We start from the raw sequence: 25,329 nt of genomic DNA on the forward strand, positions 1-25,329 counted from the left end.
GTGAAGGAAAGTAAAACTTTATTTTCAAAAAGGTTTTGGTAAATATATGACATAGAAAAAAATAATTAAAATGTGAAATAAATTAACACTTATTGCATATGCCACACAGAACAGCTGTTGCAGCACATACTGTAAATATCCAGATGCACACATACGAATATTTATGATAAAGGCTATTAAACTCTCAACAGGTTCAAACTATCACATAAATTCACATTTATTCCACACACCTACATGCTCCTCTACAGTTCAAGGCTATTTCTGGTTGTGTCGTCCAGACTTTACGTTTAAGGGAACCAGTCGACTGGTACGTGGACTGAAAGAGCTCGGCACTCTGGGTAAGTGAATATGTGAAGTACGTCAAAGACTTCTGACAGAAAGCTTTATACTGATATTCCAACCGTGTAAATGCATATTCCACACTGTTAGAGAGAGAAAAGGCAGCAGTGGCCAGTCATATAAAAGTCATTGTTGAGTTAAACACACAACCTTGTTCAATCAGAGTGTTTGACGGATGACATTAATGTAATATGGAAATAAAAGACAAGTCTATGTCCTGTGATGCCCAAACGTCCAGCTCCGGTCAGGAAAAGCGCTCCTGTTTTCCCTGAGGAGAGAGATCAGATGTTGTGTCTCCCTCCTCCTCCTCCTGCAGTTGCTGTACGGATGAGAGATACTGCTGTAACAGACTGTCTCCAGCGGCCCGAGTCCCCGACCCGAGCGAGAGAACCGGGGATCCGGCTGAGATCCGGCTGGTGTCCGGCGCTGGGGATCCGGCTGAGATCCGGCTGGTGTCTGGTGCTGGGGGTCCGGGTGAGATCCGGCTGGTGTCCGGTGCTGGGGATCCGGCTGAGATCCGGCTGGTGTCCGGCGCTGGGGGTCCGGCTGAGATCCGGCTGAGAACCGGTGCTGGGGATCCGGCTCTGATCCGGCTGGTGTCCGGCACTGCCTGTCTCTCTCCCAGGGAATGGAAACCGGACTCCGGAATGGAGATCTCAGTGCTGACCGGAGCGATAGCAGGAATGCTGGGCTTGAATGCAGAGCTCTCGTTCACAGACGACTGCCACTCCAGCACAACCTGAAGCTGTTGGATAAACACAGTCAGAAATATTAATTATCTGCCATAAAGTGTATTTTGCAAAAAAACAAAAACAAAACCCCTTGTTATCCCTACGACTAAGGGCGAGTCGATATACGGTAGAAATTTGGCAATCGGTAGAGATTCTGTAGTTTCGTCTCTAGGGCTGCACAATATATTCAATATCACGATGTCAAGGAAAGGATTATAGTTGACCAACAACCTCGGTTCAATATGCATGCGATTCTCAGATTAATCAGGAAAGAGCTTTAGGACACGAATTAATATTAGAACAGCTTTCCCGCGCTGGAAGGCCTGAAAACAGACGAAAGGTTTCTTTGATTCGCTCCACACGTGAGTAACACTGGGTTACACTGAGAAACACTGGGTTACACTGAGTAATACTGGGTTACACTGAGAAACACCGGGTTACACTGAGTAATACTGGGTTACACTGAGTAATACTGGGTTACACTGAGTAACACATGAGTAACACTAGGTAACACTGGGTTATATTGAGTAACACTGGGTTACATTGAGTAACACTAGGTAACACTGAGTAATACTGGGTTACACTGAGTAACACTGGGTTACATTGAGTAACACTGAGTAACACTGGGTTACACTGAGAAACACTGGGTTACACTGAGAAACACTGGGTTACACTGAGTAATACTGGGTAACACTGAGTAACACATGAGTAACACTGAGTAACACTAGGTAACTGGGTTATATTGAGTAACACTGGGTTACATTGAGTAACACTAGGTAACACTGAGTAACACTGGGTTACATTGAGTAACACTGAGTAACACTGAGTTACACTGGGTTACATTGAGTAACACTGGGTTACATTGAGTAACACTGAGTAACACTGAGTTACACTGGGTTACACTGAGTTACACTGGGTTACATTGAGTAACACTGAGTTACACTGAGTAACACTGGGTTACAAAAAACAAAAAAACAAAACAAAAATTGAGTAACACTGGGTTACACTGGATTACACTGAGTAACACTGGGTTACACTGAGTAACACTGGGTTACATTGAGTAACACTGAGTTACACTGGGTTACATTGAGTTACACTGGGTTACATTGAGTAACACTGAGTAACACTGGGTTACATTGAGTAACACTGAGTTACACTGGGTTACATTGAGTAACACTGGGTTACATTGAGTAACACTGAGTTACACTGAGTAACACTGGGTTACATTGAGTAACACTGAGTAACACTGAGTTACACTGAGTTACACTGGGTTACATTGAGTTACACTGGGTTACATTGAGTAACACTGAGTTACAAAAAAACAAAAAAACAAAACAAAAATTGAGTAACACTAGGTAACACTGGGTTACACTGAGTAACACTGGGTTACACTGAGTAACACTGAGTTACACTGGGTTACATTGAGTAACACTGGGTTACATTGAGTAACACTGAGTAACGCTGAGTTACACTGGGTTACACTGAGTTACACTGGGTTACATTGAGTTACACTGGGTTACATTGAGTAACACTGAGTAACACTGGGTTACATTGAGTAACACTGAGTAACACTGGGTTACATTGAGTAACACTGGGTTACAAAAAACAAAAAAACAAAACAAAAATTGAGTAACACTGGGTTACACTGGATTACACTGGGTTTGAGTGTCAGTGTGTGTCTGGAGCTGCTGTGCGGCTGGCAACTAACAACCAACTCTTGTTTGTATTTACTTTTGTGTATATATGTTATTTTTTGTGCTTGTCGTTCGTTTATCATCTCTGCTTTATTTTTCGTGAAGCATTATTCTGTTGTGCTTCTGCTATGATAAACAGACATCCACTCGTGTATAAACTAGTGAGAGTCGAGCTGGAGAATGAGGTGTTTACTGTTTAGGGTATCTGGGTTCGAGACTCAGAGTTTATGATTGGAGGATTGACCTTTGGAGGCGGAGCCATGAAGAGAGGGGTGTGTTTCTTTGGGTCGATTTCAAATGTCAACAATGTTCAGCAACGACTTTGAGAAATAACACACTGCAAGTCAAGTCTTTTCTCAAGATCCTGTACTGGGTTACACTGAGTAATACTGGGTTACACTGAGTAACACATGAGTAACACTAGGTAACACTGGGTTATATTGAGTAACACTGGGTTACATTGAGTAACACTAGGTAACACTGAGTAATACTGGGTTACACTGAGTAACACTGGGTTACATTGAGTAACACTGAGTAACACTGGGTTACACTGAGAAACACTGGGTTACACTGAGAAACACTGGGTTACACTGAGTAATACTGGGTAACACTGAGTAACACATGAGTAACACTGAGTAACACTAGGTAACTGGGTTATATTGAGTAACACTGGGTTACATTGAGTAACACTAGGTAACACTGAGTAACACTGGGTTACATTGAGTAACATTGAGTAACACTGAGTTACACTGGGTTACATTGAGTAACACTGGGTTACATTGAGTAACACTGAGTAACACTGAGTTACACTGGGTTACACTGGGTTACACTGAGTTACACTGGGTTACATTGAGTAACACTGAGTTACACTGAGTAACACTGGGTTACAAAAAACAAAAAAACAAAACAAAAATTGAGTAACACTGGGTTACACTGGATTACACTGAGTAACACTGGGTTACACTGAGTAACACTGGGTTACATTGAGTAACACTGAGTAACACTGAGTTACACTGGGTTACATTGAGTTACACTGGGTTACATTGAGTAACACTGAGTAACACTGGGTTACATTGAGTAACACTGAGTTACACTGAGTTACACTGGGTTACATTGAGTAACACTGGGTTACATTGAGTAACACTGAGTTACACTGAGTAACACTGGGTTACATTGAGTAACACTGAGTTACACTGGGTTACACTGAGTTACACTGGGTTACATTGAGTTACACTGGGTTACATTGAGTAACACTGAGTTACAAAAAACAAAAAAAACAAAACAAAAATTGAGTAACACTAGGTAACACTGGGTTACACTGAGTAACACTGGGTTACACTGAGTAACACTGAGTTACACTGGGTTACATTGAGTAACACTGGGTTACATTGAGTAACACTGAGTAACGCTGAGTTACACTGGGTTACACTGAGTTACACTGGGTTACATTGAGTTACACTGGGTTACATTGAGTAACACTGAGTAACACTGGGTTACATTGAGTAACACTGAGTAACACTGGGTTACATTGAGTAACACTGGGTTACAAAAAACAAAAAAACAAAACAAAAATTGAGTAACACTGGGTTACACTGGATTACACTGGGTTTGAGTGTCAGTGTGTGTCTGGAGCTGCTGTGCGGCTGGCAACTAACAACCAACTCTTGTTTGTATTTACTTTTGTGTATATATGTTATTTTTTGTGCTTGTCATTCGTTTATCATCTCTGCTTTATTTTTCGTGAAGCATTATTCTGTTGTGCTTCTGCTATGATAAACAGACATCCACTCGTGTATAAACTAGTGAGAGTCGAGCTGGAGAATGAGGTGTTTACTGTTTAGGGTATCTGGGTTCGAGACTCAGAGTTTATTATTGGAGGATTGACCTTTGGAGGCGGAGCCATGAAGAGAGGGGTGTGTTTCTTTGGGTCGATTTCAAATGTCAACAATGTTCAGCAACGACTTTGAGAAATAACACACTGCAAGTCAAGTCTTTTCTCAAGATCCTGTAAGGGCAGATGATCACAAAATAAGCCCAGGGTAATTAGGACTTTACGGTTTATTTTACAATAATGAACAGATTACTGTACATTATCCCACTTATCACACAACATGACATACTGTTCTGAGTTTAAATAGTTACTACCCTCCTTTTAGACCAGATTAAAGCTTCCTTAATGAAAAACAGTCAAGACAAACACTCTGACAATATTTATTTATAAATTGATATTTTCTATGGACTAGCTAATATATTTAGCTTTAACATAATGCGTCCTCTTCCATTTCAAGTTCTCACTCGTCCAGTAGTTTGTGTTTCTCTGATCTCTAACCCTGTCATGTAGGGCAAATGTCAAATGTGACCAAAATCTGTGACGATACTTCACATATTCTGGCCAGATTCTCTTGGTCATCGTCTATTCCCTAGTCTCGCGTAGCCAGACCTTCAGACTGACGGCTGAAGGTCTGGAATTCATAGCAGCTTTCTTTGGCCAAGGCCCGCCCATAAGGCCGTTTGACCGACATGTCAAACAACCAATTACAGTTCGTTTCGTTCAGCGTCACGTTTCGGGGCGTGGAAATGTCCCCACAACAACACACCGGCGTGCAACAAGTCAGTCAGCATAGAAAATCAAAGAAGGAGAAGAAAACAAGCAGTAAGTCATTGATCTGTTCGTGCACGTATAACAATGGCGTCTGCATTACCACATCTTTTAGCTGATCTTGATAAATGCTCATTGTCACTCATGTAAACACAACAGTTTTTCTTCCGCAATCAGACGTCTGCGCTTTGTTTCCCGGCGGACCGAAAATAAACGCGACACTCGCTCCCCCCGGAAATCCGATAAAATTCAACCAATCAGATGACGACTTCGACATTCCTGAAGTGTTTCCAGTTAAGTGTACCATATGCATCAGACGTTTAGCCAACGTTCCGTGGGCATGACGTCTGAGGCTGAGACTATCTATTCCCCAGATGGCTGAGATAGTGCGAGTCTCCATCATGATACTGACCTGCTTCCACAGGAACTTCACCGCTTCTTCTTGCACACGTCTCTGCAGTCGGTCTTCTTCTTGTTGCTTACGCACCCTGCAAAGCATAATAGTTACTTGGAAATACTTTACACTGTTTGAGCTTACGTTATAGTTGAAGCAGTTTCAGTGTTTGAACTAATCAGCGATTCACAGAAATACAAGAATGATTCAGGATCTATAAGATAAAACTTTTCAAATCTTTCCCTTAGTCTTTATTCAGTAAATCGTTTTGACAAAGTCTTGATGACTTTTGGAATTGTTTGACATATGAAGTGTTTAATGGTGAAGAGTTTCACCTGTCCAGTTCTGCGGTCAGGTGGACGATGTGATCCTGCATTCTCCGCAGGCGTATCTCGGCTCGCACTTCTCTGGCCTGTGTGTGACAGTGGCGTGTGTGGTGACCCCTCCACCAGGCCTGGATCCTCACAGCGGCGTCATGTGCTTTACATTGCATCCCAGTCCCAGTCCTCCCACAATCCTCCACAGTCTTCCCACAATCAACCACAGACCCGTTCTGGAACACAGCATCCCCGTTAAACTGCGCGTCTGTGTGACTGAGCTGCTCCAAACCAGCCAATCCATGTGTGCGAGAGGCGAGGATAGCTCCGCCCCCTGACTCCTCCCCCGGCAGGCGGGGCTGAGCTGATGTGGGAGGAGCCAGGGAATCCTCAAACTCCTCCTCCCCACTGTCAGGAGCTGATGCTGGATGATGAACCACAGGGTTAAAGGGTAAGAAGGCAGACTCAGAGGACAGCAGACTCCCATGATGCATCTCTTCATCCGTCACATCCTCCACAATCATCCGGTCCTCATCAGCGAGTGGAAGCCGGACCGCAGAGACCACAGGTGAAGAAGACTCAGCGCACATCCACGAGTTCACCTGAACACCTGGATCCACATCTGCAATCATAATGGAGGAAGAATCACGACAGGAGAAATGACTCTGAAGACTCTGAAGAGCAGATTCATGGAGAACGAGCTGTGGTCGCTAAAAGCCCAGTGTTGTCATGCATATTTAGCACCTGAATCACAAAAAGAATCATGTAGATCAGTCAATAACGCAAGCATGCCCATAAAACTAGCACTGATATCAACTTGCACCGGGCAAATGACATAATGAGATAATTTTGTCTCATTTAACTTAAAAATTCATGATTAATGCCGCAGTCGGGCGGATCGAATGAACGTTAAGTATTGTAGTTTGTTTAACCAATATTGTCACTTAAACATATTCTATTATATACATATTTTGAAACAAATTTCCATGACTTTTCCAAAACTTTCTGGGTTTATTCCAAAACTTAGGAAATTGCCATTTTAAAATTCCATGACTTTTCCAGGTTTTTTCATGATCATATGAACTAATACATAATACAACTAATATCTAATTCCCCTCACCCGAGCTAGTTAGCTAAGCAGTTGTGTTGTCAGTCTGGTAATGTCGACGAGCGTCTGGCCCGCTAGTTTCTACCGTGTTGAAATGTAACGAGTGTAGTGTGATGAAGTGTAATGAAGACGAAACCGCAGGGCTAAGCAGGCGTGAAGCCCTTGATCTACCATAACTGTACACTTGTAAATAGTGATGTAGTACTCGAGTCCGGTCTCGAGACCGATTTCTGCTTTCTCGGACTCGTTCCTTCAAAGACTCGGTCTTGACTCGGTCTCGGACCACAGTGGGAGGAGAAGGACTCGTAATTCGAGTCCTCGAGATTTTTTTTTCCAACGCATTTTTTTATGTTCATATAAAAAAAAAAAACCACACAACACATGACAACAATAATAATAAAATGCAATGTTGACGGGCATTATTTGAAAATGACATCCCATGGTGCAATGCAAAGATACTGCCGTCAGAGCCGTTTATTTATCTCTATGGGGGGTCGCACACCGGACACGTCTAGGACAACTCGAGGTATCGCACACCGGACGCGCACTTTCTCAGTTTATGGCCAGCAATATTGTTATGTTTAAGGACATTATGAAATTAAGATAATGCCTGTACTATGTTATGATTGTACAGTACAATTAAATACAATCGTTGCTAAGTCTGCAGTCTGAATTCACTTTACCTCAGAGCGTCCGTTAACTGAATGAATTGAGAATATCACCTGAAAATCCGATAACATCAGCAATTTTCATTCAAGCAGCTGATTTCTGTGAATGAATGTAAAACTAAATGTATATTGCAGCACAGGGTGAAGTCAGTATATACATTAATGATGATTTGAGACAAATAAATGTACATTTAATGTAAAACTATGTAAATGGCGCTCTGTGGCGCGGCAGGATTTTGAACACGGTCCTGAGCCGTTGCTGGGCGGCGCGGACAGACGCCGAAAGGTGCCGCCGGTGTGTGTACTCTCATAGAGAATAATGTGTTCGAATTTAAAAGACGTGGCGCTGCGTGTCCGGTGTGCGACCCCCTTATGGCTCTGCTGCCGGTGAGTGTCAGTGACTTCACTTCAGCATAGTCCATATTAAGACGTTAAGACTGCTCCTCTAAACATTTCACAATCTAGCTTAGTCTGTAGGCCTAACTGTTGATTATTAACTGGGGTGATATTAAATCATGAATATTAAAACTGACATGTTTTTATGGTCTTGGTCTCGACTCCTAAAGACTCGGTCTCGACTCGGACTCGGTATAGGCGGTCTCGTCCCCATCACTACTTGTAAATAACATATCTGTACAGTCATTAAAGCTGCAGTCCGTAGTTTTTCCTCTTTGTCGTCATCTCTGTTCGAAATCTGCAATTGCAGTTATTCGCGGAATGATCAACTTTACGTGGGTTGTGTCTCGGCATGGCACAGATGATTTACTGTTTTGAGGAGAATGTGCGGCTGTCAGTCGCCGGTGTGGATCCTGGCATTCGCAAGCACAGATTATACTTTTTGGAAGTATGAGCAACATAAGAATTTTCATCGGAAAATGTGAAAATCTGAACAAGTAACATCCACTTCTGTTCTGACACACTAAGGGGAAAAAGCACTGCAGTAAATCTCGCTGATTAAATCTAACGATCGCTCATCATTTCACGTCAAACCGTGCAAATTATACTTTGTTCTCAAATTGTTAATGTTAGTAACATCAGGATTGCGTGACTACATTTAACGCCCTTCCGATATTATCCTTGTTTTCGCATGAGCCGGTGTCAGTCTCTGTTTCTGTAGCCACTCCGAAGTCTTCTGCGTTTTACAGCGGGTGAGTCTCCAGTCGGTGATTGTCGTTTGAACCTTTCTGGATCCGCCATCAAATTGCTAAGTTTAATTATATAAAGGGCTGTGAGAAAGGGCTATAAATCTCCAGCATCCTCACACTCATAGCCGACTAGCTCAGACTCTTCTTTATGTGGACCATACCTGTCAACATTTGGATACGAAAGTACGGGAGATCAAAATACGGGATGGCAGAGGCAGGCTAAATACACATTATTTGCGCAGATATGAACATAAATACATAATCTATGTATAACATACATAATACATTACATACATAGGTCTCCAATGCCATCTCTCTCATGTTCGTCCATCCTCGGGATGCTGCTGTTCTTCTTCGGAGAACCCTAACCCTACTCCCGCCCTGCAGCCGATTCTAGAGGTTTTATTGGTCATGTGAATCCCAGTACTGACTGCCGACACCAAACACTGATCCCTAACCCGTCATCGTAACCCTAGCCAATGAAGCTGCAGGGCGGGGTTTCTGCTAACTGGTTTGCGCCCAGTGTTTTTTTTTATTTTATTTATAGAAAGATTAAAAATACGGGAGAAATACAGGAAAATATTTAGACTGGATGATAGCGGGATAGCAAGGTAAAATAAGGGAGAATCCCGGGATGAACAGGAGGGTTGACAGGTATGGTGTGGACAGATGTGACTTAATGTCGCAAAGACATGCTCGAATTTCCCACAGATATCCGGAAAGAGTTTTGAACACTGGCTGGTGATGTACTTGTTCAAATTTATTTTGGATCAATTTTAACCCAAAAAAGTTACGGAATGCAGCTTTAAAACAATTGTACACACACACACATACACACACATATACATATATATATATATACATATATATATATATTTTTTTTTTTTTCTTTTTTTTTTTTAATAAACCCTAACCCCTAACCCTATATTTCTACTGCTGTATGATATCGCATTATTTAATCGGCTAAACTGGATTACAGGGGCTGGAGAAGACGAGAGATTAGGGCTTAGAAAAGTGGCACAACCGTTTAGTGTCTTCCTCCCTGAGTCTGTGACTGATCTGACCTGTCTGAGGAATGACATCATCATCATCATCATCATCCTCATCGTCATCCTCATCTCGGCTCCTGTGGTCCCGGCACTGATGCACGTGTAGATGTGTGGGCCGAGAGGGATTCTGGGAACAGCCGAGACGTGTTTTCTGCAGCTGTTTCTGATGCTGTCTGCAGACACACACACACACACACACACACACTGAAGATCAGGTTTGCTGTGGACTACATGCAGTGTTTTGGATGCTACCTCTGCTTGTTGAGGATCTTCTCCAGTTTGGCGTCCTCTGCAGACTGTAGTGCAGATGTGGCTGTGGCGGGACAGGTGTTGGACAGGTACTGGACCAGCTCCTCATGCTGACCGGGGCGAAACACGCGACCTTTGCCCTGACTGTACAGCCATTCTCCTTTCAGTCTGCAAACAGTGAGGGATGTAGTCATGAGTAACGCTTTCTCGAAGGGTGAAGATTCTGTCAGTAATCACTCTCCCTCATGTCGTTCCAGACCCGCAAGTCTTTCCTTCATCTTCAGAACTCAAATAAAGATATTTTTATTGAAACCTGAGAGCTTTCTGTCGCTCCATTGACAGTCTACGCATGAAGAGATCGTAAAACTAATCTACATGAATTGAGCACATGTTCTGAAGAGACACGATCGCCTTATATGATGAACAGAGTTAATTTAGGCTTTTATTCAGATATAACCTTTCAGCATCAGCGCTGGATAACTGTTCAGGCCAGTGGTGTTCAGTCCTGGTGCTCGAGTCACACACAGTTCACGGAGCTCTTTCCTTATTGGGCGGATGATCTCAATCAAGTGTGTTAAATAAGTGAGACATACGGAATGAACATGGAAGCGATGGAGTGCCAGGACCAGCACTGGGAACCCCTGAATCTCCTCATACTGGGAGTTGATGGTCTGTGCTTTAATGAGGAAGGGTGTGAGACAGACACTAGGGTCCACAGTGATGTGAGACGGACACTGGGGTCTACAGTGGTGTGAGACAGACACTAGGGTCCACAGTGGTGTGAGACAGACACTAGGGTCTACAGTGGTGTGAGACAGACACTAGGGTCTACAGTGGTGTGAGACAGACACTAGGGTCTACAGTGGTGTGAGACAGACACTAGGGTCCACAGTGGTGTGAGACAGACACTAGCGTCCACAGTGGTGTGAGACAGACACTAGGGTCCACAGTGGTGTGAGACAGACACTAGGGTCTACAGTGGTGTGAGACAGACAGACACTAGGGTCCACAGTGGTGTGAGACAGACAGACACTAGGGTCTACAGTGGTGTGAGACAGACACTAGGGTCTACAGTGGTGTGAGACAGACACTAGGGTCCACAGTGGTGTGAGACAGACACTAGGGTCCACAGTGGTGTGAGACAGACACTAGGGTCCACAGTGGTGTGAGACAGACACTAGGGTCTACAGTGGTGTGAGACAGACAGACACTAGGGTCCACAGTGGTGTGAGACAGACAGACACTAGGGTCTACAGTGGTGTGAGACAGACACTAGGGTCCACAGTGGTGTGAGACAGACACTAGGGTCCACAGTGGTGTGAGACAGACACTAGGGTCCACAGTGGTGTGAGACAGACACTAGGGTCCACAGTGGTGTGAGACAGACACTAGGGTTCACAGTGGTGTGAGACAGACACTAGGGTCCACAGTGGTGTGAGACAGACAGACACTAGGGTCCACAGTGGTGTGAGACAGACACTAGGGTCCACAGTGGTGTGAGACAGACACTAGGGTCCACAGTGGTGTGAGACAGACACTAGGGTCCACAGTGGTGTGAGACAGACAGACACTAGGGTCCACAGTGGTGTGAGACAGACACTAGGGTCCACAGTGGTGTGAGACAGACAGACACTAGGGTCCACAGTGGTGTGAGACAGACACTAGGGTCCACAGTGGTGTGAGACAGACACTAGGGTCCACAGTGGTGTGAGACAGACACTAGGGTCCACAGTGGTGTGAGACAGACACTAGGGTCCACAGTGGTGTGAGACAGACACTAGGGTTCACAGTGGTGTGAGACAGACACTAGGGTCCACAGTGGTGTGAGACAGACAGACACTAGGGTCCACAGTGGTGTGAGACAGACACTAGGGTCCACAGTGGTGTGAGACAGACACTAGGGTCCACAGTGGTGTGAGACAGACAGACACTAGGGTCCACAGTGGTGTGAGACAGACAGACACTAGGGTCCACAGTGGTGTGAGACAGACAGACACTAGGGTCTACAGTGGTGTGAGACAGACACTAGGGTCCACAGTGGTGTGAGACAGACACTAGGGTCCACAGTGGTGTGAGACAGACACTAGGGTCCACAGTGGTGTGAGACAGACACTAGGGTCCACAGTGGTATGAGACAGACAGACACTAGGGTCCACAGTGGTGTGAGACAGACACTAGGGTCCACAGTGGTGTGAGACAGACACTAGGGTCCACAGTGGTGTGAGACAGACACTAGGGTCCACAGTGGTGTGAGACAGACACTAGGGTCTACAGTGGTGTGAGACAGACAGACACTAGGGTCCACAGTGGTGTGAGACAGACACTAGGGTCCACAGTGGTGTGAGACAGACACTAGGGTCCACAGTGGTGTGAGACAGACACTAGGGTCCACAGTGGTGTGAGACAGACACTAGGGTCCACAGTGGTGTGAGACAGACACTAGGGTCTACAGTGGTGTGAGACAGACACTAGGGTCCACAGTGGTGTGAGACAGACACTAGGGTCCACAGTGGTGTGAGACAGACAGACACTAGGGTCTACAGTGGTGTGAGACAGACACTAGGGTCCACAGTGGTGTGAGACAGACACTAGGGTCCACAGTGGTGTGAGACAGACACTAGGGTCCACAGTGGTGTGAGAGACAGACACTAGGGTCCACAGTGGTGTGAGACAGACACTAGGGTCCACAGTGGTGTGAGACAGACAGACACTAGGGTCCACAGTGGTGTGAGACAGACAGACACTAGGGTCTACAGTGGTGTGAGACAGACACTAGGGTCCACAGTGGTGTGAGACAGACACTAGGGTCCACAGTGGTGTGAGACAGACACTAGGGTCCACAGTGGTGTGAGACAGACACTAGGGTCTACAGTGGTGTGAGACAGACACTAGGGTCCACAGTGGTGTGAGACAGACAGACACTAGGGTCTACAGTGGTGTGAGACGGACACTAGGGTCCACAGTGGTGTGAGACAGACACTAGGGTCCACAGTGGTGTGAGACAGACAGACACTAGGGTCCACAGTGGTGTGAGACAGACAGACACTAGGGTCCACAGTGGTGTGAGACAGACACTAGGGTCCACAGTGGTGTGAGACAGACAGACACTAGGGTCCACAGTGGTGTGAGACAGACAGACACTAGGGTCTACAGTGGTGTGAGACAGACACTAGGGTCCACAGTGGTGTGAGACAGACACTAGGGTCCACAGTGGTGTGAGACAGACACTAGGGTCCACAGTGGTGTGAGACAGACAGACACTAGGGTCCACAGTGGTGTGAGACAGACAGACACTAGGGTCTACAGTGGTGTGAGACAGACAGACACTAGGGTCCACAGTGGTGTGAGACAGACACTAGGGTCCACAGTGGTGTGAGACAGACACTAGGGTCCACAGTGGTGTGAGACAGACACTAGGGTCTACAGTGGTGTGAGACAGACAGACACTAGGGTCTACAGTGGTGTGAGACAGACAGACACTAGGGTCCACAGTGGTGTGAGACAGACACTAGGGTCTACAGTGGTGTGAGACAGACACTAGGGTCTACAGTGGTGTGAGACAGACACTAGGGTCTACAGTGGTGTGAGACAGACACTAGGGTCTACAGTGGTGTGAGACAGACAGACACTAGGGTCTACAGTGGTGTGAGACAGACACTAGGGTCCACAGTGGTGTGAGACAGACAGACACTAGGGTCCACAGTGGTGTGAGACAGACACTAGGGTCCACAGTGGTGTGAGACAGACACTAGGGTCCACAGTGGTGTGAGACAGACAGACACTAGGGTCCACAGTGGTGTGAGACAGACACTAGGGTCCACAGTGGTGTGAGACAGACAGACACTAGGGTCTACAGTGGTGTGAGACAGACACTAGGGTCCACAGTGGTGTGAGACAGACAGACACTACGGTCCACAGTGGTGTGAGACAGACACTAGGGTCTACAGTGGTGTGAGACAGACACTAGGGTCCACAGTGGTGTGAGACAGACACTAGGGTCTACAGTGGTGTGAGACAGACAGACACTAGGGTCCACAGTGGTGTGAGACAGACAGACACTAGGGTCTACAGTGGTGTGAGACAGACACTAGGGTCCACAGTGGTGTGAGACAGACACTAGGGTCCACAGTGGTGTGAGACAGACACTAGGGTCCACAGTGGTGTGAGACAGACACTAGGGTTCACAGTGGTGTGAGACAGACACTAGGGTCCACAGTGGTGTGAGACAGACAGACACTAGGGTCCACAGTGGTGTGAGACAGACACTAGGGTCCACAGTGGTGTGAGACAGACACTAGGGTCCACAGTGGTGTGAGACAGACAGACACTAGGGTCCACAGTGGTATGAGACAGACAGACACTAGGGTCCACAGTGGTGTGAGACAGACAGACACTAGGGTCCACAGTGGTGTGAGACAGACAGACACTAGGGTCTACAGTGGTGTGAGACAGACACTAGGGTCCACAGTGGTGTGAGACAGACACTAGGGTCCACAGTGGTGTGAGACAGACACTAGGGTCCACAGTGGTGTGAGACAGACAGACACTAGGGTCCACAGTGGTGTGAGACAGACACTAGGGTCCACAGTGGTGTGAGACAGACACTAGGGTCCACAGTGGTGTGAGACAGACACTAGGGTCTACAGTGGTGTGAGACAGACAGACACTAGGGTCTACAGTGGTGTGAGACAGACAGACACTAGGGTCCACAGTGGTGTGAGACAGACAGACACTAGGGTCCACAGTGGTGTGAGACAGACACTAGGGTCCACAGTGGTGTGAGACAGACACTAGGGTCCACAGTGGTGTGAGACAGACACTAGGGTCCACAGTGGTGTGAGACAGACACTAGGGTCCACAGTGGTGTGAGACAGACACTAGGGTCTACAGTGGTGTGAGACAGACACTAGGGTCCACAGTGGTGTGAGACAGACAGACACTAGGGTCCACAGTGGTGTGAGACAGACACTAGGGTCCACAGTGGTGTGAGACAGACACTAGGGTCCACAGTGGTGTGAGACAGACACTAGGGTCTACAGTGGTGTGAGACAGACAGACACTAGGGTCCACAGTGGTGTGAGACAGACAGACACTAGGGTCCACAGTGGTGTGAGACAGACACTAGGGTCCACAGTGGTGTGAGACAGACACTAGGGTCCACAGTGGTGTGAGACAGACACTAGGGTCCACAGTGGTGTGAGACAGACACTAGGGTCCACAGTGGTGTGAGACAGACAGACACTAGGGTCCACAGTGGTGTGAGACAGACACTAGGGTCCACAGTGGTGTGAGACAGACAGACACTAGGGTCTACAGTGGTGTGAGACAGACACTAGGGTCCACAGTGGTGTGAGACAGACAGACACTAGGGTCCACAGTGGTGTGAGACAGACACTAGGGTCCACAGTGGTGTGAGACAGACACTAGGGTCCACAGTGGTGTGAGACAGACAGACACTAGGGTCCACAGTGGTGTGAGACAGACACTAGGGTCTACAGTGGTGTGAGACAGACAGACACTAGGGTCCACAGTGGTGTGAGACAGACAGACACTAGGGTCCACAGTGGTGTGAGACAGACACTAGGGTCCACAGTGGTGTGAGACAGACAGACACTAGGGTCCACAGTGGTGTGAGACAGACACTAGGGTCCACAGTGGTGTGAGACAGACAGACACTAGGGTCTACAGTGGTGTGAGACAGACACTAGGGTCCACAGTGGTGTGAGACAGACAGACACTAGGGTCCACAGTGGTGTGAGACAGACACTAGGGTCCACAGTGGTGTGAGACAGACACTAGGGTCCACAGTGGTGTGAGACAGACAGACACTAGGGTCCACAGTGGTGTGAGACAGACACTAGGGTCTACAGTGGTGTGAGACAGACACTAGGGTCCACAGTGGTGTGAGACAGACAGACACTAGGGTCCACAGTGGTGTGAGACAGACACTAGGGTCCACAGTGGTGTGAGACAGACACTAGGGTCCACAGTGGTGTGAGACAGACAGACACTAGGGTCCACAGTGGTGTGAGACAGACACTAGGGTCTACAGTGGTGTGAGACAGACAGACACTAGGGTCTACAGTGGTGTGAGACAGACAGACACTAGGGTCCACAGTGGTGTGAGACAGACACTAGGGTCCACAGTGGTGTGAGACAGACAGACACTAGGGTCTACAGTGGTGTGAGACAGACACTAGGGTCTACAGTGGTGTGAGACAGACACTAGGGTCTACAGTGGTGTGAGACAGACTAACCCCTCTTTCTGTGAGACGCTGCACCCGTCCAGCACCCTGAGGCGCAGACACCAGCTGACCACGTACGGGCGATAGTCACAGGCGGGCAGAGCTGGCGTGGGCATCACACACGGGTTACTCGCGATGGAGAGCTGTTCCAGGGTGTGTAGCGGCGCTAGATACGACACCTGCAATCCACACACACACACTCACTGACCCAGGTTATACGACACACACACACACACACACACACACACTAACTCGGGCTATATGACACCTGCAATCGACACACACACACACACTCACACACACTAACCCAGGCTATACGACACACACACTAGGGCTGTACTGTCCTAGTCGATTAGTCGATTAATTGGTCGATACGTTCTGGTTCGACCAAAATTCTGATTGGTCGATTTTCTGCCGCGTTTATTTCACCAGTTTAGCCGCGCTGAGGCGCGCTCATTTCATCAGGTGGAAAGCACTAACTGCTAATGGGGGTGTTTTCAGAGTACCCTTGTTTCACTGTAACAGTCTATCTTCAAAACACCCCCCTTGTTTTCACCTTTTTTGGATTAGCCCAACCCAAGAGAGAGCGTCGAGCGTAGAAGGTTTGATGCTGAATATTATTTATTTAGTTGTGAGAGCGTTTAATAGTCAGTCCTCTTCTAACATGTCAACAACAAAGAAATCGACAGTGTGGCAGCATTTTGTTAAAATTGATAACAGGAAAAAGGTCGAATGCAAAGTTTGCAAGCAACAGTTTTCCACAGCTCGACGACAAACATGACATATCATCTAAAAGTGGTAAGCTCACTTGTCTGCGTTAGCTTGCCCTGTGTGTTTAGAGTAGGCTATATGAACATATCAGAATTTGCATATTTCAATGTTTTAGTGTGATAACCTAACTTTTTTATTTTTTATTTGGAGCCTAATGCGCAATTGCGCTGTGCTGTTGGTTGTGTTAGTTTTGAGCCTAGGATGCTTTATTTTTCAGTTATGCACTTTATTTCGTTTCTGCTCTTGATCTGGTTTGTTTAATAAATATTCTTTTTTTATTAAAGTGGACGTGCCTTTTGTGTTTATTAAGAGTAAAAGCTTTAGTTAATAGTCTATTCGTGTCTCAGCTGCGAAGCTGAGCTCATGTTCAGCCTCGCTCGGTGCGAGGACATGCACGGTGAAATGATAGTGTCTGACAGTTATAACTTATTATTATAACATATGACAAAAATAATTGTCTAAATTATGTTGCATATTCCTCAACAGTTCTTGTGATGATATCACTAGTTGACAACATAGTACTATTTTCGGAAATCATAAGCTATGATATTGCGCAGGAGCACGTGATGCAGCGCTGTCAGAGCCGACAGACTCAAGTGTCAGACTCATTTCAGTGCAAAATAATTAGGTCAAAAACGATTTAATATACTGCAAATAGCCTACTAGTTGTTTATGTTTATTTATAATTCATTTAGGCGGACAACAAGGCTACCAAGTACTGCGCACAGTGCGCATCTAATTAATTTAACGTTTTTTTTTGAACGTCATTTTTAGTCGATTTTAGTCGATTTTTAGTCGAAAATTTCAGGACTTCAGTCGACCAAGATTTTCTTTGGTTGAGTACAGCCCTAACACACACACACACACACACAGGCACACTGATCCAGGCTATACGACACCTGCAATCGACACACACACACTCACACACACTAACCCAGGCTATACGACACACACACACACACACACACACACGCACACACGCACACACTGATCCAGGCTATACGACACCTGCAATCGACACACACACACTCACACACACTAACCCAGGCTATACGACACACACACACACACACACACACGCACACACGCACACACTGATCCAGGCTATACGACACCTGCAATCGACACACACACACTCACACACACTAACCCAGGCTATACGACACACACACACACACACTAACCCAGGCTATACGACACACACACACACACACACACACACTAACCCAGGCTCAGTCGGGGGCCAGTTCTCCTCTGGCATTTATGAACTAGAGACCGGATTTAACTGTGAGATTAACAATATTATATGAATGCCTGGCTGAAGAGATGCGTCTTTAATCTAGTTTTAAACTGGGAGAGTGAGTCTGAGCAACGAACAGTATCAGGAAGACTATTCCAGAGTTTTGGAGCTAAATGTGAAAATGCTCTCCCTCCTTTGGTTGATCTGGATATCCTAGGTATGACCAAAAGCCTCGAATTTATTGATCTTAAAGAGCGCGATGGATTATAGGGCGATAGAAGATCCGTTAAATAGACTGGAGCTAAGCCGTTTAGGGCTTTATAAGTCAGTAGCAATACCTTGTAATTAATACGGAACTTTATAGGTAGCCAATGTAGTGATGATAAAATCGGTGTTATATGATCATATTTTCTTGATCTAGTAAGAACTCTAGCAGCTGCATTTTGGACCAACTGTAGCTTGTTTAATGAGGATGCAGGACAACCAGCTAATAAAGCATTACAGTAATCTAGTCTCGAGGTCATGAATGCATGAACTAACCTTTCTGCATCAGAAACTGATAGCATGTTACGTAGCTTAGCAATGTTTCTAAGGTGGAAAAAGGCTGTTTTTGTAACATACGAAATATGATTTTCAAAAGACAGGTTACAGTCTAGTATAACACCCAGGTCTTTTACTGTAGAGGATAAAGTAACCCAGGCTATACGACACACACACACAGGCACACTGATCCAGACTATACGACACCTACAATCGACACACACGCACACACACACTAACCCAGGCTATACAACACACACACACATTAACCCAGGCTATACGACACACACAAACACACTAACTCAGGCTATACGACACACACACACACACACACACTAACTCAGGCTATACGACACACACACACACACACACACACACACTCACTTACCCAGGCTATACGACACCTGCAATCGACACACACACACACACACACACACACACTAACCCAGGCTATACGACACACACACACACACACACACTAACTCAGGCTATACGACACACACACACACACACACTAACCCAGGCTATATGACACACACACACACACACTAACTCAGGCTATACGACACACACACACACACACACATACATACACTCACTTACCCAGGCTATACGACACCTGCAATCGACACACACACACACACACACACACACACACTAACTCAGGCTATACGACACACACACACACACACACACACTAATCCAGGCTATACGACACACACACACACACACACTAACTCAGGCTATACGACACACACACACACACACACACACACACACACACACACACACACACTAACCCAGGCTATTCGACACCTGTGTGTGCTGTACAGTAGTGTGTGTGTGTACAGTAGTGTGTGTGTGTGTGTGTGTATACAGTAGTGTGTGTGTGTGTACAGTAGTGTGTGTGTGTGTACAGTAGTGTGTGTGCTGTACAGTAGTGTGTGTGTGAGAGAGAGTGTACAGTAGTGTGTACAGTACTGTGTGTGTGTGTGTGTGTGTGTACAGTAGTGTGTGTGTGTGTGTGTGTGTGTGTACAGTAGTGTGTGTGGTGTACAGTAGTGTGTGTGTGTGTGTGTGTGTGTGCTGTACAGTAGTGTGTGTACAGTAGTGTGTGTGTGTGTGTGTGTGTGTACAGTAGTGTGTGTGTGTGTGTGTGTGTGTGTACAGTAGTGTGTGTGTGTGTGTGAGAGAGTGTACAGTAGTGTGTACAGTAGTTTGGTGTACAGTACTGTGTGTGTGTGTGTGTGCAGCAGTGTGTGTACAGTAGTGTGTGTGTGTACAGTAGCGTGTACAGTAGTTTGTATGTGTGCGTGCGTGCAGTAGTGTGTGTACAGTAGTGTGTGTGCGCGTGTGTGCAGTAGTGTGTACAGTAGTGTGTGTGTGTGTGTACAGTAGTGTGTGTGCGCGTGTGTGCAGTAGTGTGTACAGTAGTGTGTGTGTGTGTGTGTGTGTGTGTGTACAGTAGTGTGTGTACGCAGTAGTGTGTGTGTGTGTGTGTGTGTGCGTGCGTGCATGCGTGCAGTAGTGTGTGTACAGTAGTGTGTGTGTGTGTGTGTGTGTGAGTGTGTGTGTGTACAGTAGTGTGTGTGTGCGCGTGTGCGCAGTAGTGTGTGTACAGTAGTATCTGTGTGTGTACAGTAGTGTGTGTGTGTGTGTGTACAGTAGTGTGTGTGTGTGTGTGTGTGTGTGTGCAGTAGTGTGTATACAGTAGTGTGTGTGTGTGTGTGTGTGTGTGTGTGCAGTAACGTGTACAGTAGTGTGTACAATAGTGTGTGTGTGTATGTGTGTACAGTAGTGTGTACAGTAGTGTGTGTGTGTGTGTGTACAGTAGTGTGTGTACAGTAGTGTGTGTGTGTGTGTGTACAGTAGTGTGTGTACAGTAGTGTGTGTGTGTGTACAGTAGTGTGTGTACAGTAGTGTGTGTACAGTAGTGTGTGTGCGCGTGTGTGCAGTAGTGTGTACAGTAGTGTGTGTGTGTGTGTGTGTGTGTGTACAGTAGTGTGTGTACGCAGTAGTGTATGTACAGTAGTGTGTGTGTGTGTGTGTGTGTGTGCGTGCGTGCGTGCATGCGTGCAGTAGTGTGTGTACAGTAGTGTGTGTGTGTGTGTGTACAGTAGTGTGTGTGCGCGTGTGCGCAGTAGTGTGTGTACAGTAGTGTGTACAGTAGTGTCTGTGTGTGTACAGTAGTGTGTGTGTGAGTGTGTGTGTGTACAGTAGTGTGTGTGTGTGTGTGTGTGTGTGTGTACAGTAGTGTGTATACAGTAGTGTGTGTGTGTGTGTGTGTGTGTGTGTACAGTAGCGTGTACAGTAGCGTGTACAATAGTGTGTGTGTGTGTGTGTACAGTAGTGTGTACAGTAGTGTGTGTGTGTGTGTGTGTGTGTGTGTGTGTACAGTAGTGTGTGTACAGTAGTGTGTGCTGTACAGTAGTGTGTGTGTGTGTGTGTGTGTGTGTACAGTAGTGTGTGTACAGTAGTGTGTGCTGTACAGTAGTGTGTGTGTGTGTGTGTGTGTGTGTGTGTGTGTGTGTGTGTGTGTGAGTGTGAGTGTGTGTGTACCTCAGCGAGGTCTCGGATCTCGTTCTCCGCGAGCGACAGCACCGTGAGGTTCGAGGGAAGGTGAGCAGGAACGCAGCGTAGAGTCGTGATGATGTTTCCATGCAGAAGAAGAGTCTGAAACACACAGTCTTAAACATCAGTCTCAGCAGAACACATTAAACTACTGTACACACACTACTGTACACACACTACTGTACACACTACTGTACACACACACACACTACTGTACACACTACTGTACACACACACACACACACACACACTACTGTACACACACTACTGTACACACACACACACACACACACACACTACTGTACACACACTACTGTACACACACTACTGTACACACACTACTGTACACACACACACTACTGTACACACTACTGTACACACACACACACACACACTACTGTACACACACACACACACACACTATTGTACACGCTACTGTACACGCTACTGTACACACACACACTACTGCACACACACACACACACACACACACACACACTACTGTACACTACTGTACACACACACACACACACACACACACACACACTACTGTACACACACTACTGTACACACACTACTGTACACACACACACACACACACACACACACACTACTGTACACACACACACACACACTATTGTACACGCTACTGTACACACACACACTACTGCACACACACACACACACACACACACACACACACACACACTACTGTACACACACTACTGCACACACACACACACACACACACACACACACACACACACTACTGTACACACACACTACTGTACACACACTACTGTACACACTACTGTACACACACTACTGTACACACTACTGTACACACTACTGTACACTAGGGCTGGACGATTTTGGCTAAAATCATAATCGCAATTAATCAAACAAGTTACCTCGATTACGATTATTGAACGATTATTTAAAAATCGTTCCTATGTCACTGGCAAGGCTTATACTGTAAATACGTTCACGGTTATTTTTTCTAATGAAAGAGTTAGGGATGTCCCGATACCACTTTTTCACTTCCGATACGATACCGATGCCGCAGCTTTGGCTATTTGCCGATACCGATATCAATCCGATATCTTTATTTTATTCTTGAACTAATACTACTAATAATAAAATATATGGAAGCACTTTCCTCAATTAGCCACATAAAAGCATCTCACTCAAATGGAGAACAAATACTTCTCCAGTATATCCACATCAACAGCTGATAATGAAGGACTGCCAGCCTTTATTCTAAAGACCTTGAGATATGTTTGGTAACCAGAATGAATTTAAAATTAATTTGCCATATTTCAGATCAATATATTTGTTTGCTTAAAATTTAAATTAACTTTAACTTCTCATCTGAATTATAATTTATTTCTGTATAAAATAATACTACCATTAAAAACACATTTGATTTTATTTTTTAATCAATGTAGAATGTGTAACTTAAAAATAAAAAGATTAGTGCTCTGTTTTAGGACAAGAAATGAAAACCAATGCAACATGATGAATGTCCAAAAGATGAGATCATTTTTGCTTTTTGATAATTTGATTAAAAAAAATGTACACAGTGTGTGTGTGTGATTTTGGTTGGGTGACAGTTGTAGGTTACAGTTTGACAAGAGTTTACAGTTTGACAAAAGCACAATGTTTTACACAAATATAAGTAGGCTAAACACTTTGCAGTTTTAATGATGTCCTGTATGAACAAATTGACGTTGATGTTATAATGACGAATGATGTTTTTATGTTTCCACTGTTCGATCGCGCCCGTGCCTCTCTCTCTCTCTGACACACACACACAACATCGCAGCCTGTTCATTATGCTGCGTTCACACCAAACGCGAATAGAGCGTCAAATTCGCGTCTAGTTCTACGCTTAAACATTTTGAATCCATTCGCGCGTCCAAAGCGAATAGGACGCGCGTAAGCGAGCGTTTGAAGCGAAATAGACGCGCGTTCAGGGACGGGGCGGAAGTGACTACACACGCGGTAATATGTTTTAAGGGGAAAGTACACACACAGTAGGCGGAAATATTAATAGGATTAAAAAACCGAAATAACCGACTTGGTAAAATTACGTCGGTTATAGGCTCTGAATTTCGGTTTCGATTACTTTTCGATTAATCATCCAGCCCTACTGTACACACACACACACACACACACACACACACACACACACACACACTACTGTACACACACACACACTACTGTACACACACACACACACTACTGTACACACACACACACGGCGCATACCTTCAGCGCTGAGAGCTTGGTGAGGTCTCCGATGTGAGAGATGTTGTTGTCTGACAGATCCAGATGCTGAAGAGAAGCACAGCTGTGAAGCTGCTCGATGACCTGCACACACACACACACACACACAGATCCTGATTCTGACGAGGACACGAAGCCTCATTTTCAACCACTTACATGGTAGTCTGAGAACTAACTAACCTTGATGTTGTTCCCGGCGAGGTTGAGCCACTGGAGCAGCGGCAGCTCCCTCAGGCCCTCGATGTAGCCGATGCTGTTGTGCGGGAGGTGGAGGACGCGCAAGTTCCTGAGCTTCGAGACGCCCATCATGCGCACCAGCCGGTTGGAGGCCACAGACAGCTGTGAACACACACACACACACACACACACACACACACACACACACACACAGGAGGTCAAACACACACACACACACCTGACCCACTGACAGGAGCTTCAGTGTAAACACACACACACACACACACCTGCTGCAGGAGCTCGCTGTGCTCCAGGTGCTCCAGCTTGATGATGTGGTTCTGGTCCAGGATAAGAGTGTGAGTCTCTCCACTGAACATCTTCGGATCCAGTTTGTGGAGGTTCTGATTAGAAAGGTCTAATAAACCAGGACCTTAATAATAACAGAACAAAACAATGAAGCTCTGTCTGTTCTAACAACACAGTTTCAATGTAAAGTTCAAATAGAATCAAGTTTATTGATTAAAGAGATGACTGAAATCTGAAGCTTATGTCCACAACAATAATCGACAAAAAACGCTACATCCAGTGCAAACAATTTAAATAAACCCCATCCTATCAGATGTGTTATAAACATAAGATATGTGGATGATAATTTAAATAAACCCCATCCTATCAGATGTGTTATAAACATAAGATATGTGGATGATAATTTAAATAAACCCCATCCTATCAGATGTGTTATAAACATAAGATATGTGGATGATAATTTAAATAAACCCCATCCTATCAGATGTGTTATAAACATAAGATATGTGGATGATAATTTAAATAAACCCCATCCTATCAGATGTGTTATAAACATAAGATATGTGGATGAAATCCTGTCAGTGTAAAAACAGCAGATTTCAGATTTCTGCACATTATGACAAAAACTGGTCAGACGTCAAGTTCATCACGAGCGCCACACGCTGCATGTTAAACATGTGCCGCATGTACAGTGGAAATACAATATAATAACCATCTAATCAACAGTGCCGATTAATCTTTTTTAATTTCGCATACCTTGGTAATTAGCCATTTGCTCCCGCGGATCGCGTATCTCCTCGTCACTCGCCGCCATACTTCCCGCTTGAGTCAGCCAGGCAACCGATACTCTATTTGATTGGATAAACGAATCTGGAAATAATAATAATTTTAAGTATT

General features: G+C 45.5%; 1 protein-coding gene across 1 annotated transcript; it reads right to left on the reverse strand.

Moving 5' to 3' along the window:
• Positions 1 to 25,256, reverse strand: cep97 (centrosomal protein 97). Its single transcript, XM_084099298.1, has 11 exons — positions 25,189 to 25,256; positions 24,414 to 24,556; positions 24,130 to 24,288; positions 23,932 to 24,033; positions 21,649 to 21,762; positions 16,551 to 16,717; positions 10,297 to 10,461; positions 10,060 to 10,217; positions 6,093 to 6,696; positions 5,776 to 5,851; positions 1 to 1,084 (listed from the first exon to the last, which is right to left on the reverse strand). The coding sequence occupies exons 1-11, from the start codon at positions 25,244 to 25,246 to the stop codon at positions 584 to 586; spliced, it is 2,247 nt and encodes a 748-aa protein (XP_083955424.1). The 5' UTR covers positions 25,247 to 25,256; the 3' UTR covers positions 1 to 583.
• Between the last annotated feature and the right edge of the window lie 73 nt (positions 25,257 to 25,329).

Source organism: Abramis brama (assembly GCF_963993115.1).
Source record: "Abramis brama genome assembly, chromosome: 2".
Taxonomy (NCBI): Eukaryota; Metazoa; Chordata; class Actinopteri; order Cypriniformes; family Leuciscidae; genus Abramis; species Abramis brama.

What these genes read in the sequence shown, in the direction of transcription:
- cep97 (XM_084099298.1), bottom strand. Translation starts at nt 25,246, where the DNA reads ATGGCGGCGAGTGACGAGGAGATACGCGATCCGCGGGAGCAAATGGCT. An exon ending in GCAAATGGCTAATTACCAAG is followed by an intron (nt 24,557 to 25,188) that starts GTATGCGAAATT and finishes GTTATTATTAAG; the next exon opens with GTCCTGGTTTATTAGACCTT. An exon ending in AGCGTCTCACAGAAAGAGGG is followed by an intron (nt 10,462 to 16,550) that starts GTTAGTCTGTCT and finishes CACTGTTTGCAG; the next exon opens with ACTGAAAGGAGAATGGCTGT.